Source organism: Salvia splendens, chromosome 16, assembly GCF_004379255.2.
Source record: "Salvia splendens isolate huo1 chromosome 16, SspV2, whole genome shotgun sequence".
Taxonomy (NCBI): domain Eukaryota; kingdom Viridiplantae; phylum Streptophyta; class Magnoliopsida; order Lamiales; family Lamiaceae; genus Salvia; species Salvia splendens.
Genome location: NC_056047.1, coordinates 11014772 through 11031836, shown reverse-complemented (window position 1 = coordinate 11031836; position 17065 = coordinate 11014772). Strand labels below are relative to the sequence as shown.

Below are 17065 nucleotides of genomic sequence, written 5' to 3'. Positions count from 1 at the left end.
TGGTGAGTACTTTACTAATTGCGCATTAAAACTCGTGTCATATACAAATTGATCTATTTTTTTATGGAAATGGTGAGTACTTTATAATATAAAAAATAAATTAAAATGATAGAAGTCATTTGCGTCCAATTATTTTATTCTAAAATAATTATCAAGATCGTAAATTACTATAAAAATGACTATACATATACATACTTGCTTTTTAAATACTATCTCCTAACTAATAATGTTAATTTTCTTGTATGCTATATATCTTAACGCAAAAATATTGAAAAGAGATTAGAAATGATATATAATATTGAAAAAAACTTTAAATTGACAATATCCTCATTAATTATTTTATTATTAAATAATTTTAATGATTAAAAATTATAAAAAATCCTGCATGTAGACTATATCTTCACACAAAACATGAAACGAATTAGATATGATACTATAATAATGGAAAATAAATAAAATTGATAAAAACCATTCTTATCTAATTATTTTATTACTAAATATTTTTTACAGTATGCGTATAATATAAAAGTTTAAAATAAATTAAAATAATAATGATCATTAACATTTAAATTTTAAATTATTTTTAATGCTGTAAACTTTACAAATGACAACATATATACATACTTATATAATTTGTGTAATCACTTAACTAATTGTTGATCATCAAGTCAATTTTCTTGTATTACTCTATCTCTTCACGCAAAATTTTTGAAACGAAATTAGATATGATATATAATACTAAAAAATAAATTAAATGGATAATAGTCTTTCACGTCTAATTATTTTATTAGTATTAAATAATTATTAAGATTGTAAATTATGAAATTACCACATGTATATATACTACTTAATGTCTCACTGCTATCACCCACATAATTGATGATTATAAAGTCGATTTCTTTGTATACTCTTTGCATAAATAAATTAAAATGATGACAGTCATTCATTCAATTATTTTATTTTAAAATAATTCTTAAAATTATAAATTATAAAATGACTATATGTATATATTTTTAGGTTTATTGTTATCACTTAACTAATTGATAATATGTATTTTCTTGTATACGTTGCATCTTCAGGCAAAAATCTCAAAACAAAATTAGACATGATATATAATAATAAAAAAAAATTACTTTTTTAATAATCATTCTTATTCAATTATTTTATTGATTTTATTACTATTAACCATAGGTGCTCGAAATCTAGGATTAAAATACTTAATAAAAAATAAGTTTAAAAGTTCTTAAAAATGATTTTAAAAATAATTAGCCATAAGGAATAAGTCAATAGGATTTAAAAAATGATTTTAAGTTTATCGGTTTTATTGTTTAATGTTATATAGATTTGTTAACGAAATTTTAAAACTTGTGATATCTTCTAAATATTAAAAATCAAACACTTTAATTTGAATTAGCTTAAATTTTGGGGTTTCTATAAATTCATAGATGTTATGAATGGATTTAAAGATATTTAATGCTGATATCTGTACAAATATAAAAAGGGCAATTTAGTAAGAAAATAACAAATTAATAAAAAAACCGTTTTAAATAAAACCGGTTTAAAATATAAGGGTATTTTGTGTATACAAATTGTTGTAAATTTATCTTTACTCTTGATTATATACTATGGGATTTTAATAATATAATGTTCAATCATCATAATATAAAGTCAAATTAAATAGTTATATATGATCGTAAAATTACAGTGATGACAAGTTAAAGCAATCCCAGATATGTGGTCTATTAATATAAGAATACACATGGAGTAATTAGTTATGTGCATTATTTTTTCTCTTGCAATAAACATTAGGTTTCGTTGTTTATGATAATTAAGTTAGGTTGGTATATTAGCTTCCCCATTTGAAGAAATTAGAAAAAGAGCGACGACCAATTAAAAAGAATGAAATAGGTTTAAAGATATGGAACAAGAATAATAGGAATAGGGTAGTAATAAAGGGCGTAATAAAGAATATGGTTGCACGTGTGCCCAAAATATTAAAAAGGGTGTTACTATATGCTTAGGCTTATCTACTATAGTCTATATAGGTAGCACATATAATTAATTTCTCAATAATGACGTGCCGCATTTATATAAATAAATCAGTCTTTAGCTAATTATAAAAACACTGCTACTAAAGGCCAACTTCTTGGGTAGACAAAGAACTAAATTCTGGTTTTTATGAGTTTAGTTGAGCATTAATCTACCTCAATAAAATCACATTCACACTCAACAAAATCAAACTATTAAAATTGTCACACTCTAAATGGTCTACAGATGTAACGAGCCGTAGAGGTGATTGCACTACGAAGCCATCACTAATAGTTACAGGGGTGATTGCTTGTTTATCAAATTTTGGCCATATATCTTAATTTTGCTCATCATCATAAAAGATTTTTTTATTTGTAATAATACTTTGAATTAGTTCATGGTAATTATGATTTGATTATATAATTTTTGAACGGGAGGAGTGACTTAATTAGACTAGTAATAACTTTAGCAAAACCCCAACTATCGAAGTGAGGTCGATTGGACTACATTTCTGATTTTAAATGCAAAATTAGGATCAAATTCGAAATCGTTTTTAGTTGTATAGGAATTTGGTAAAAACTGTGAATCAGGGCATGTTAATAAAGATGGTTAATGTAGATTGGATGTTTCACACATTATAAATTTTCAAGTATGAGTTGTCAATTTTTGTAGTATGAACAGTGAAACTTAGGCCATCCACAATGGGGCGCCCTTGTCCTAGCGACAAGGAGCTTAGACATTATTGTATGAGGTGTCGAGTTCGAGCCCTCACATCAGTTGTAATTTCCTCCTATCTATAGTATAGAAGTTCATTTGTAATTTCCTCCCTTATATATAAGTTAATTTAAAAAAAAACAATGAGGCGCCCTAAAGCCCGCCCTATGCACCGCCACGTCAGCATTTTATCCTCATGCCCTTTCACCTGCAGTGGGGCGCCCTAAGGTGCGCCCTAAGCATTTTCTTCTATTTGAATATTTAAATAACTACAAAAATTAGGAAAACCCTTTATTTCATTTACAAAATTAATACATTACAATACGGATGCAAACTCAGCGACGGCGGTTACGGGCCCACACTTCTTCAATCATGTCGTTCATGACCTGCGCATGGTCGTGTTGGTTGCGCATTGAGGCCTGTCTAGATAGAACCTCATTGAAGCCCGTAGGTAATCCTCGAGCAGGGGGCGCAGTCGCCGTGCTGGAGGAGCTGGATGCAATTTCGTCATCGGTCCTATCGGTGAGCCTCCCACCTTGGTTGCTGGGCAAAATAGGTAACGAGGTATTCTAAACCGGCGGCGGAAAACAGTCGGGCTCCACCGTGGTTGCTCGGCAAAATAGTCTGCAAATAGACGTTCGTGAGCTGAGGCGTGATCGCGTCGGACAGACTTCCGATGTCGAATAGGCCTGGGGATCTGCTCCGCCGCCGCTGCCGCCGCCGCCTCCTCGCGTTGAATTATGGCTAAGCATTCCGCCATTGCGTCGTGCACGGCTGCATTTAAGGCTCGAGTCAAGGTCGGACTACCGTCCTCCTAGGAACTCCGGTCCTCGTCGTGGTTCATTTTGGCTTGTGAGATTTGGAGAGATGTGAGAGATGAGAGAACTGATGCGAGAAATGTTCGTATGAAAAATGGAATGACAATTGAGGTTTAAATAGACAAATTTTGAATTAAAAAAAAAAACAAAAACGCGTTGCATCGTCCGCACCATCGTCTGCGCCTCCCACAGTGGGCGGACAATGACGCGGACGATGCCCTATCGTCCGCGCTTCGTCCGCGGACTAAGCGTCAGGAACGGACGACGCATCGTCCGGGGAGCCACAGTGGCGGACGATAGCGCCCCCGATGCATCGGGCACGCTATCGCCCGCCCCATTGTGGATGACCTAATTAGCTGATGCACACGGCCGTGAAATTCCCTGCTTTAAAAAACAATTAAGAGAAAAAAAGAAGATAGTGTAAATAACTTGTTTTGAAAGTGAGACAGTAGTAGTAGTAGTGATAAGCTCATCATTGTCACGTCGCTTTTACCATAAAAAATCTCCCAGAATTTCACATCACTCATCCATCTTTCTATTGTCCTTTTCACCTCCCTCGAATGTGAACTGTCAAAACATACCATACATATATGTATATATGTGTGTGTCAGTGTGTGAAGTTGCATGTAAAATTTCTCCTGTCAGAAAGAAAAAAAAGAAGTGATATCTATATTTTGAAGTAATGAATGTGTGCAATTCCCTTCCCATTTCAGAGTCAAGTCCTTATCCCTAACACACTGAATTCCCTCTCAATTATAGGAGTACATCCCTTTCAATTTCACACCTATATATTTGACATCTCTCCATCAACATAATCAAGATTATAGAATGCCTCGCCCTCTCACCCACTTCTGCTCCCTTCACAACCCTAAACTCAACCCATGGAGTAATTTCATTTCTTCATTTTTTTAAATATTTTTTTAAAAATTTGAGTTTGTTAGTACGTGTATAATAATGTATGATATTGGAATGATGTGAAGGTGATGAGTATGCGGGAAAGAGAGAGACGGCGAGATGGAATCCGACGCCGGAGCAAGTGCAGGCTCTTGAAGAGATGTATCGGCGCGGAACACGAACGCCGTCTGCTGAACAAATCCAGCAGATTGCAGCCAAGCTGAGAAGATTTGGAAATATACAAGGCAAGAATGTGTTTTATTGGTTTCAAAACCACAAAGCAAGAGACAGACAGAAGAAACGTCGTCAGCTTGGACTCTTACCTCCCACAAAACAATCAGGTTTATATTCTTTATGTTACATTACTATATAAATATTACTCCACTCATTAATTATATTAAAGAATATGATATGAAATCAAAATTTGTAGACAATGCTCTATTTTTAGTGCATGCATGTTTGCCGAAATTAGATAGTATTTCAATTGAAGACACTTGGTGTGATATAATGTTGATGATGTTGACGGCACAGTAGCTAATGTTTAACAATTGAGATTCCAAATAGTAAAAATAGCTCCCCTACAAATTATTTTTTAAGTACATGAATTTAATCAGAATATGTCAAATTCTTTTTATTTAGACGCAATATATATTCTTTTAATAAGAGTGAGATTTGCTGAAGACTAAAGCTGATTTGACCTTGCAGAATTAAGCAGGAAATACTTGGAAATAGAGCATCCTAAGAAAGTGGCTACAGTGTCAAATTCCATCACAGCTTCAAAGGTACTAGTAGTAGTAAATAGCCTCCTATATTATTGCCAAATTATTTAGTAATAACAGTGCACAAAACTCGAAAATGTTTGACTTAGGAGACATTTAATAGAAGCAGAGATTATCGTAGTAGCATGAAGGTCACAAGGTTGAATACAAAAAACATACTACCCTTTTGTATGGTGGAAATAGAATGAGCCCCAAAAGCTGCAATTTGTCATGTTTTCTGTTGGAGCTGTTGTCTTGAAAAGATTCCAACATCTTGGACAGAGTGCATATTTATTTACTCAAATTTTCTTTAGATAAAAAAATAAATAAAAAATACTCCACTACTACTGTGAGTTGGAGCTCAATACCATATTTTTTACAGTGTTAGGTAGGGATGTCAATCGGGTCGGTCCGTCGGGTTTCGGATCAATCCTGGTCAGACTGCGGGCTAATCGGGTTGTGATTTCTTTCGGGTTGTAGAAGTTCAACCCTGACCCTAAAAGCTCGGGTTTCGGGCTAGCCCATCGGATTAATCGGGTTACTACCGATAAGATTAACATGCGATCAATCCAATAAATAATGACGAAAATTAGTTATATTCATAAAATGCTAAATATTTAATTATGATAAATTTGAGATATATGCTTAAAATCAATCATAAACATGAACAAATACTATTATTTGAGATATTTCGTGAAATTTTAATGCATATTTTAGAAATTTAAATATTTTTTTAGTGAATTTGAAGTTTTTAATTTGTTTATCAATTATTATATTAACAAAAATTTAATATATAATTTATATATTTAATATAAAATTAAAAGCTATTTTTTAGCTATCTATATTATAAAATTAATCAATGAAGTGCCGAATTAGGATTAAAAAAGTAGAATAATATAAATTTTATCGGGTTTCGGGCCAGCCCATCGGGTTTTCGGGTCTGGCCCTAACGAGTTGCGGGTTAATCGGATGCGGGCTAATAGGGTTTTGATTTTATCGGGTTAGAAATTTCCAGCCCTAACCCTATAAATTTAGCAGGCTATTCGGGCTAGCCCACGGGTTTCGGGCTACACCGACATCCCGAGTGTTAGGTCTCTTGTCCATGCATTGTTTAAATTTTTCTTCATCTTCTTCTTTCGTAGTACTATGGAGGAGGAGAGGTGGAAGAATGTAAGAGTGAGAGGTGGGCACAATTGGAATTGCAGCAACAGAGTGCAACATCAAATAGTTCAGACACCAGCCGCAGAGTAGCATTGGACTTGTCTTCTTCATGCATCCCTCCCAATAATAAAATTATTCACAAGAGCCAAGAAAATGGCTACCCCTTGATTGCACCCAACCTCTGCAAACTGCTTACCCCGAAGAAGAATGATGATTTCGGAGAAAATCCAACTCTCGAGCTCTTTCCAGTGAGTGGAAACAGTTTGAATTCGACTAAGGAAGAGTTAGATGATGTTTATGCTTCAGCTAAATTAGTTCCTACACAGTTTTTCGAGTTTCTTCCCACAAAAAACACTCATGGTTAGGTTGTGAAGAAACATGTGTTATGTGTACCTTTAGTTTATGCAGTAATTTTTAAAGTTGAAATTACATTTAAGTTGATGTGACTTGGCCCAACCAAATCTAGTGTCTATTACTGCACAGAATCTGAAACAAGACAGCGACACATTAACTGAAACCAGACAATGCTATCAAAAACACTGCACAACTCTGTGATCTGTTTTCTTACAACACATGTGTGAAGGGGATGGATGAGATGCAATGTATTTTACATTTTAGAACACTTTGAATGAATGGATCCTGCTCTAGGGTGGTGTTGTACAGCTAAAATCACTAATATACAGTACAAACATGGACATTTCCGAGCTTTTTCCACAAACAATCTTTCGCCGGAGCTTCTTGAGTCGATTGATCCACAATGATGCGCTAGGCTAGCTAAGCTGAAGAAATTGACACGGTGTGATTTTCCGTGCTGTTCCAATAAGTTACAGGGTTATACCTACTCGTTGCATCAAGCACAAAAAGATGCAGATGAATACCCTGCTAACAATCATACTCTTCCTACAAATTACTATCCACGATCTGGATAAGCAGAGTGGTGCCCTCTCCGCGAGGGAGAGCTAAAAAAATTAAAGAATCAGAACCAAGATATCGGGTTAGCAGCAGCCACATGTGTAGGACCCCTTATGCTGTAGATGATGATCTTGAATCCTCGGTCTTGTTCACTTTGCACATGCAATCTGGGCAAGGAACTGAATATATCGAGTCATTCGGTCTCTTGAGCTCAATACCCTTAGAGTCGCTATGACTTCGGATATTTAGCATTTGACGCTTGAAGCTTGTCCACCTGGGGAAACCATCCAAGAGAAATATTAAGTTATCATGGACATGTTTAAGACTGAAACCATCATCAAGCAGCCGAGACGATTAACTAGAAAATATAGTGAAAGTGAAAGATAAGAGCAACTATTCTCATCCATGACAAACCATTGGCATGTTGCCCTTGATAAGGTGAAACACAAAATTGAAACACTGTATAATTCATAACTCATAGAAAGAGTGGAACCAATTTTTAACTATTTTATGAGTCCCTTCAGATTTCACTATTTAAAACTTGAAGCACTGTATAACTTCAAACTTCCTGGTGACTGCATAACCAGCACCAACACTCCACATGAGAATTGAACAAACTGAGAAGAAAAATGCATTACCCGTTATTAAGATTATCAAATAATAATGCTAATTTCCGCTTGTCAGGCCTAATTGTCCTGGAGTGGCCACCATACAAATATCTTCTATGCCCCAAAAGAAACTGAGGGAAATTCCCACCTTGAGTTGTTACAAAGACTTCACTATGAAGACACACAGTGTAATCAATGGCAGCCATTCGGGATGAGTAATTCTGGAAATGGTAATGGAATCAAGCCGCATAACAGTATGTGAATAAGAATTGGAATACCACAAAAGACCAGAAGAAAGAAATAACAAAGAAATGTAGTGCTTTATCCACACCTGGAATGGAGCTAGTTCCTCAGCAGATGCCAGCATCTCTTTTGTTTGTAGTAATGGAAACATTTCCAATAATGGAGCCATGTACCTCTTAGAGTCATATATCTGTCCTGATGCCAAATAGATTGATGTACTTTTGTCGAAGCCCATTCCCCTGAGCATCAAACCTACCTGATCAATAAAACATCAGTAGGAGATAACATGATAACGTGTTATATGATTATGCAACAGCCAATTGTTTTTGTTTTTTACTCAGAAATGCAAAAGCAAGTTTCCTAAAAGAGAAAAACCAAAAACAGATCTTAAAATATGGAAGACATGGATCAAATTCAATCTTTATATTTTCTTCGGAATTTTCCATCTGCCAAGTGTGACACAGTACAGATCATGAAACTACAGTACACAGCACACTGTCTATTAAGTCCATGAAGTTAAACAAAGATTAACCTTTAGCTCATAGAATCACCACAGTGTGCTATACATCTAGGCTATTTAACCTTTAAGTTAAATTATAAGGAGTTTTGAACAAATTTATGATGAGAGACGTCCCCATGAAAGACGGAGAGAAGACAAAAAGAAGTGGTTTATGTAAATGATTAAAACAAAACAATACTATCATATTCTAGAGAACCAAAAAAGTGATCAGTCTTTAACAAAAATGAAAAGTGTAAATTCAGAATATACGGATATAATATTATATAGTTAAAAAGTTAAAACTCATAATATACGGAAAATTCAGAGTATACAGATTTATATAATATAGTGACCTCTAAAGGTGTTAATGGACATTTCCCATTTAATCTGATCGCTCCAGGCAGAATGACTTTGCCACGTTTAGTAAATTTTCCCTTCCAACCTCTTTCCCTAGCAGCATCCATGTCTAGTTTTTCTTTTTCTCCACCATCATATACACAACAAGAAAATGCAACCATGTCCTACAACAAGAAGATAATCAGTGATGAAATATTTATTCCAACATTTCAGGTAGACAAAATCCCATCACATCCTATCTAACCTCCTCAAAGCGAAGATGCACAGAGATATATTTGCCACTATTATTTACACTGAGCTTTTTCATTCTTGCAACCAAAGTTTGACCCAAACTTGATATTGGGTCTGAAAACCTTAGAGCTTGATAATTTGCCAAGCATCTAAGTCTTTGTACAGCTGGTGGAGCATCAAATGACAATCGATTTGCAAAAGGAGAAATCCTTATAATCCTGAGATGGTCAATTAAAAGGGTTACAACTTTGAATATCTACTTCCAATAAACAAGTAAATTCAGAGGAGAGAAAGGGAAAATTATCTAACTAGAACAATTTCATGTCCCTTTCTCTCTATCTCATCTTATAGCTACAAGTTAGTTTCAGTAGTGGTGAGATAGAGTTGTTGAGAGGTCATGGATATGAGGAAGTGATGGTGGCAGTAACAGAAGGGGTGAAGGAGGGAAGTAAAGGGGATGGTGATGGTAAGATCTTAATGATGCGTACTTATCAGATCAAAGAGTTTGTCAAATTGGCACATTTTCACTGAATTACTCAAGTCAGGGATAAATTGAAGAATTCAGAAGACTTAGCCGGGTAATACACTCAAATACAGCAACAGTTTGGCTTCCATTCCCGGGCTATAGGCCTCTGTAATGGATCTCTACAGTGATTCAGATTCAGAAGCCATTAGCATTACCTTGAATTACAAGTCAAGTACAGCAGTAGAGTTCCACAAGCTCATATAAGCATATAACATAGACAGCATTAGCAAACTCTTCCCAATGAGAAAAAAAAATCTCAAAACGCGTGTATATAAAGACCCATGTTAATCTTATTAATCAGACATCAAAACAAATTGTTCTGAACCATTAAGAAGTGCATGATGGAGACTGACTAAGAATTACAAAGAAATGAACACAAGAAAGACTGAAAGAGGAATACTCACTTTTCTTCAAGTAGCTTTGGAAGAACTGTATATGTATAGTATTTGATAGGCGACCAGGCTTTTATCCTGAAGTTGTACACATTGCTCATGTTATGGTCAAATCGCTCCATTATGTTCCCCGGAATCGTTCCAACTATCCGAACATCATTTTCAAGGGTTTTATTGAAGAATTCTTCATCATATATGTCACCAAATTTGCTGGACATAGAACAGCAGCATTAGACATTCGCTCTCTGGAACGAAAAATATGTCATCCACGTATTGACAAATGCAACAACCATTTAAACCATGGTAAATGTAAACATATGAATATTCATTGACAATGTGGACTAGGTACAACAGCATACCACTCTGAAAAAGGTAACCTTTTTAATCAAAATTAAGAGCCTAATGCCTACATAATCAAAGTTCAATATAAAGCACTACACACATAGCTATTCACACTTCCCAGATACTTGGGTGCACATTTTTCTGATCCCATAATAAAAGCTGAAGTTATGTTTAGAAGAACTCAGTGTTATCGAAGCAACGTTTGCTTCAGAAAAAATAATTCAGAAATGAAACATGCCACGTAAATCCTAGGAGGAGAAATGGTGCATCCATTTATTATGTGACCTACTATTAGTCAAAAGATCAAGCCTTTTCCACCTTACTTTGAAGAAGGCTCACTCAGTCAGTAATTAAAAAAAGTTTCTGTGCCTTGATGGCCCTTGTTACTTAAAACCATGAGCTAAGACATCCTAGATTATGTACAGTATCACAGGAAACTCAAACCATATTCCCCTTTCGACTGTTAAAGGTGTATTGAAAAACGGTTCAGCTAGAATCAAAGAAAGCTAAACAAAATACTAATGCTTTCATGGAGATCCAACACAACTTAAACATCTCCATCCTACATTTTACTGATTTGGAATCTCTCAGAAAATCACGGAAAAGTGGACTCAGGCGTATGTATATACAAACCATATCATGTCTTTCAAAATATAAAGCAATGATAATTTAATAGTGTCTGCAATGACAGAGAAATTCCCAATACATTAGCTTCACCAATTAACCAAATAAATACTGTACTTCCCAGGAGATGATAAATCAAATGGATGCACATATGTATTTGTGGTACAGGTCACAGAAACATAAATTCCATATTTGCATCAGTATGATAGAAACATAAGAAAACAATCAAGTGAACTAGCTAATACAGTTGATAATTCTGCAACTCACCTCGGATCCCTCCAGATACTGTGATAATGAAAGTTTGGAATCACAAGAGTTGCATTAAGGTAGCCAGCCACAGCAACAGCATTGCATATCTGACATCATGAAAATGGTACGGAGTGCTGCTAAACCCATGATACAAAAAAATCATCACAATAAATACACTGGAACAGAAACAAAAGGTACCGATGATCTCTGTTGATTTAGACCACCATTGGCCTCGACAAATATATATCCATTTGACTCTGGTAAGCCTGAAGTATCCAAACAATTATAGAAAATTTCAGATATCCTCAGTTGAATCTCAATAGTAAGGAAGTTAAGCAAACAATTATGGTATCAAATATTTCTGGAGTTAAAAGAAGGTAACACAGGACACAGATGCAGGAGAAAAGAAACCATGCAAAATAAATTGATGCCTAGACTAGTCACTTATCAAAAGAGAGAATAATAGACAGTGATTACTTTGTTTTAATTTTATTATCACTTTGGGGTTTGGGCCTTTGGGTAGGAGGAGGAAAACATTACAGATTGTAGTGCTAATTGATCCTTAAGACCATATGCATAACTTACTTCATTGATGAAAAGCAGTTCGAGTGTAAATGACCGAAGAACTGTGAGCCATATACACACTGTGGAAAAATGTTGTGAAACATAAAACACAACGCCAAAGCTTCAGTAAGTTTATCAAAGTTATTTTTTTATCAGGTAATAGTACTACTCTAGAACTGCTCAAATTTGAGCATTATGCTGCTAACTACATTTAAGCCAGATTATGAGCAACATAATAAAAAGAATTGAATTTATTAATCCTGCTCCAGGTAGTTCCATTATTCCATACCTTCAGAAGACTTGTTGATACATGGTCTCCATTCACCGACTTTATAAGAATGTTTCCATATAGTTGATATCTGTACCCATTAACAGCGTTCAGCATTACAGCTATTAAAGATTGAAAACTTTCATCTAACCATACAGCTTCAATATTTCTCACACTGATTTATTTTGTGTGTCCACATAAAGACAAGCATACATACGGAGCCCTATAAAAGGGAATGAAGAATGTGAAAACTACTACATAACAACTATTGTCCTTTTGGCTGGTCAGAACGGTGAAAGCCCTTTCAGAGTATGGACTTCTCCCTAGTGTACAGCCAAATGTGATTGCTTCAGACCGTTAATCCGGTTCTCACAAACATGGCTGTACTATACCACTACTCCTCAAAACCTCTTTGTGGCCCGTTACCTCACAATACTACACATTATATTTAGATCAGCAAACAAGTTATTCAGCTCTAGACTACAAACAGCATAATGTGTGAGGCAAATTTCAAAGCTATACTAATGAGAATTGAGAAATCTTGGCACCTCAAATTCAACAATGCACAGCTGGCGGAAAGCTACTGTCTCAATATTAACAAAAAAGGGTCTAAAACACCGTAAAATTCCTCAATCTAAAATCGAAGCAATATCAATCCCGGTGACAGATTACCAAACATATGTCGGGAGTTGGGCAGATGAAATAAATTGCATACAAATCAGGCTTTTAGCTGAAAGGAAATCTACCGTGCATACTTTACTGAGTACTAGGAATGTGAGGTGTCGAAATCAATAAGAAAATGAGAAGTCGCTATCGATCTGAATCTTAATAACTAAAGTCTTGAGCATTTAATATCCTAACCAAAAAAAAAAAAGAAATTCAAAATGAGGCGAAGAACTGACCGCATCGGCAGAGGAATTATCGGAGTCCATTTCGGGACGGAGCTTGTCATAGAGCTGGGGGCTGCGGTAGACGGAGCCGGGGGGAGGCCTGTGCGTAATGACCGGAACGATGTCGAAGGAAACCGTCCCCATGTAGAAGAGAATACCGGCGATGTAGAGGAGAGGCGCGAAGAGGAAAATCCCCTGGCGCTTGAGGAGGAAGGAGAGCAGGAACCAGACGAAGCGTTGAGTGAGCGTCTTGGGCGTGGAGCGGCCCGATTTGGAGCTGCGGGGGCGGTAGCGCGGGGAGCGGCTGAGCGGCGAGGAGGGCGGCGATTGGGGGCTGCTTTGTCCGCTGCTCGGGAGCCGATTGTAGGCTTGCATCGCGCGGTTTTCTTCACATGATAATGATGATTGTGGTAATTCAAATTTTCATGATTCAAATGGCGATTTGATTTGGTGATGCAGAGGCGCAGGCGTGGTGGTCTGTGTGTAGGTGGAGGGAGAGGGAGGAGCTGTGAGAGGTGGCGGGGCACGTGACGTGAGAGAGGGACGCACGTGCTGGCAACAACGGACAGACAGGACAACAGACACAGTAGGAGGGGAAGGAATGAAATAGGATGATGATACACAAATACAGAGAGAGAGAAACAGAGATGGGTTTCCTTCAAATTGGTTTTTTTAGGGAGTCAACCCTCGATTTTCCTCAACTTTCTTCGATTCTTGAGTTTTTTCTTTCCTAATTCAATCTATTTTCTCACATATGATGGCACCATGGACCATGGGTTTTTTTTCCATAAAATTGACTTCTATTTTCACCATTTTCTCAACGTCAAATGGACCTTATTTGTAATTATTATGGTAATAATAAAACCGATGTACCTTTGAAATGGAAAATGATAGTTATTGAGATAATAAAAAAAATACTATGATTGTAAAAAATGTTATTACAATCTATCCATAAATAACCTAGCAAATGTCCGAATTATTGTGGTAATAATAAAATTGTTGTAGATAATGAGTTTTGATGACATCTCATTTCAAACGAATGAGAATTTAATAAACGCATTTATAAAAAAATCAAACACTCATGGATGAAAGTTGTACGTAGAATGAATTTGGGCAATAGAATGAATTATATCAACGTTATTTTTTCGGAATTATATTACAAATCGTATTATTTAGAAAGTGCTGAAAATTATAGTAGTAAAAGTTCGCTAATGTTCTACGAAAATAGTTGCAACATTATTATACGACTTCAATAACTTCTCTGTGAGGGAATGTAGAATTGGTAGAGATCAAAACAAATTTGCTAACTGTAAAATTCTTATGTAAATCATAGTAGTATATGAAGACTAATAACGGAAGGATTTAATGATTTGCACTTGAAGACAAACAACATTCACAAATTCAATCTTGAATAATGTCTACGATAATTTGGGGGAAGAATATGTAAGTTATTCAAGTTGGACATGAGCTACGATGCAGATGAATACACATCTATTAATCAATGATTTCCAAGATTCACTGATCTCGTCTTACAAGAATAATACTATTAATAATTAATAATGGAGGAGGATCTGGCTCCACAACTTTAGTCACGAAGTTTCCTTGTTGCTGCATAACAACATAAAACAATCTCCTAATGTATTGAATAACATATAATATCACATGACAAGATCCTTGAATATAACATCTTTGTATGATAACTTATAAGAATATTCCACTTCCACCCAAAAGATTACACATCTTCAACAATATAGTATATTGTTAAATGGAACATCAACTACCCCACTTGGTTTACATAGGCATTCATAATTACCTTATAAATTGTTAAATGCAAGCTTAAATTTCTCTCTTTTAACGTTCCATGTCAAGGACAAGTGGTGTTACACTCTAATATCTAAGAAATGTCATAATTAATCTGGTCGAAACAACAAATTTTATGCATTCCCACTTCTCCAAACCATATTGTTCTACTTCTACTCCTATTAGCCCCCTCAGCAATTTTGAAGACTTACTTCTTATTACAACTAATTATCTATGATGAAACAAGTATTCAGTTGTGATAGCAAACATTTGCTGGTAATTCAAATAGTAGATGATATCAGGCTATATATACTAGCTAACAAGTATTAAGGCCACATTCAAACACTTGTGATAGTAGAAAGAGCAGAAATATACACAATACAATTTGGTTTTCTAAAATTTGAATAAAACCTTATACGGTTCATCACCTTCACAATTCCAACACAGAACCTATGTTTTCTATCTATCCTTCCTAGGTAAAAGGATTTAGAAGCAGCTCCAAATTTATCCAACAAACATCAAATTTCAGGACAAAATCAACACAAAAGCACAAGTTAAATGAATCATCATTAGAATTCAAAAGAGATAATAGCAACAATCTCAATGAGTTGTACCATTGAAAAAGCAGCAGCAGCAACTAGACTTAGAAATCCCAAAACCATATCAGACCTCAATTGACAATTCGCAGGAACAAAGTCCCCAACAATACATTGTTAAATGGAACATCAACTATCCCACTAATAATTGTTAAATACAAGCTTAAATTTTTCTCTTTTAATTTTCCATGACCAAGGAAAAGTGGTGTTACACTCTAATATCTAAGAAATGACCTAAGTAATCTGATCAAAACAAAACATCAAAACAACATATTTTATGCATCCTCATTAGCCCCCTCAGTAGATTCAAGTTCACGTTTTTGAAGACTTACTTCCTATTACAACTATGGTAAAACAAGTACTCAGATTGTGACTGCAAACATTTGCTGGCCACACTTTAGCTATCATGGCCACATTCAAACACTTGTGATAGAAAGGGCATAAAATTACAATATGGCTTTCTAAAATTCAAATAAAATCTCGGTTTCATCACTTAAGCACAACTCCAACACAGAACTTATGCTTTCGATCTAGTCTTCCTAGATAAGGAATTCAGAGCAGCTCCAACAAGCATCAAATTTAAGAGCAAAATCAACACAAAAGCACAAGTTAAATGAATTATCCTTAGATTTGAAAAGAGATAATAGCAACAGTCTCAATGAGTTGTACAATTGAAAAAGTAGCAGCAGCAACTAGACTTAGAAATAGCAAAACCAAATTCCCATATCAGACCTCAATTGACAATTCGCATGAACAAATTCCCCAATCAGTCATGCAAAGTGCCCAACATATCTTCATCTCTGAACAAATGATACCTGCATTCCACCCCAAACCAAAACTCAGTCAAAATATACCCCAAAAATTACACGATTCTAAACAGACACAATCTTGACCATAAAAGCTTACTCTTTTTCACCCAATTTCACTTGGGTGCCGCCGTATTCCGGCAAGAGAACGGTGTCGCCTTCTTTCACAACAGCTGGGATATTATTCCCTGCTTTGTCGCGTAGCCCAGGTCCAACTGCAATCACTTTACCAGAGTTCAACTGCACACAATCACATCAAATCTCCCATCAAATACAAATCGAAATCAATGGTTCCTGAAAAGAGAAACGGAGAAATCAATTAATTTTAATACCTTGGATGATTTTTCAGGGAGGAGAATTCCGGCGGTGGTTTTGGACGGCTGAACAATTTTCTCCACAAGAACTCTGTTGAGAGTGGGGATCAGTCGCCTCGCTGCCATTGCTCAGAAACTGGATTTGGAGAGTGCAAAGGTTTGCTATTGCAAATGTGGTAAAGGCTAATAAATATTTAGAGAGAGGGAGGCTACTAGTCCAAGGATGGTGGTAGAAGGTTCTGGACTTTCTTAAGAAAGGGGTTAGGGTTTAGGGTTTTGAGGAAAAGATTCTGCCCTAAAATTTAATTGACATATTTTAACAATTGTAAATGAATCAACGAATTCACATACTCATATTAAGAGACTAATTCACATATGCATTATGTAAACATCATCTGTAGATATTAGTATCGTTTAATCCATATTAGTAGTATTATTTTTTTAAATTTTATCCATTTCATTTAGTTCTAA

General features: G+C 35.4%; 3 protein-coding genes across 3 annotated transcripts; 1 reads left to right on the top strand and 2 right to left on the bottom strand.

Annotated features, from left to right (window-relative positions):
• The first annotated feature begins 4220 nt into the window (after positions 1 to 4220).
• On the top strand, positions 4221 to 6804 carry LOC121769717 (WUSCHEL-related homeobox 3-like). The gene is made up of 4 exons (XM_042166456.1): positions 4221 to 4446; positions 4541 to 4795; positions 5160 to 5236; positions 6355 to 6804. The coding sequence occupies exons 1-4, from the start codon at positions 4389 to 4391 to the stop codon at positions 6736 to 6738; spliced, it is 774 nt and encodes a 257-aa protein (XP_042022390.1). The 5' UTR covers positions 4221 to 4388; the 3' UTR covers positions 6739 to 6804.
• Positions 6805 to 6880: 76 nt separating this feature from the next.
• On the bottom strand, positions 6881 to 13905 carry LOC121769716 (protein ESMERALDA 1-like). The gene is made up of 10 exons (XM_042166455.1): positions 13091 to 13905; positions 12210 to 12279; positions 11555 to 11622; positions 11375 to 11463; positions 10154 to 10351; positions 9237 to 9441; positions 8989 to 9156; positions 8225 to 8392; positions 7924 to 8114; positions 6881 to 7559 (listed from the first exon to the last, which is right to left on the bottom strand). The coding sequence occupies exons 1-10, from the start codon at positions 13451 to 13453 to the stop codon at positions 7397 to 7399; spliced, it is 1683 nt and encodes a 560-aa protein (XP_042022389.1). The 5' UTR covers positions 13454 to 13905; the 3' UTR covers positions 6881 to 7396.
• A 2178-nt stretch (positions 13906 to 16083) lies between these two features.
• On the bottom strand, positions 16084 to 16830 carry LOC121772761 (10 kDa chaperonin, mitochondrial-like). The gene is made up of 3 exons (XM_042169975.1): positions 16613 to 16830; positions 16381 to 16520; positions 16084 to 16289 (listed from the first exon to the last, which is right to left on the bottom strand). The coding sequence occupies exons 1-3, from the start codon at positions 16718 to 16720 to the stop codon at positions 16241 to 16243; spliced, it is 297 nt and encodes a 98-aa protein (XP_042025909.1). The 5' UTR covers positions 16721 to 16830; the 3' UTR covers positions 16084 to 16240.
• Between the last annotated feature and the right edge of the window lie 235 nt (positions 16831 to 17065).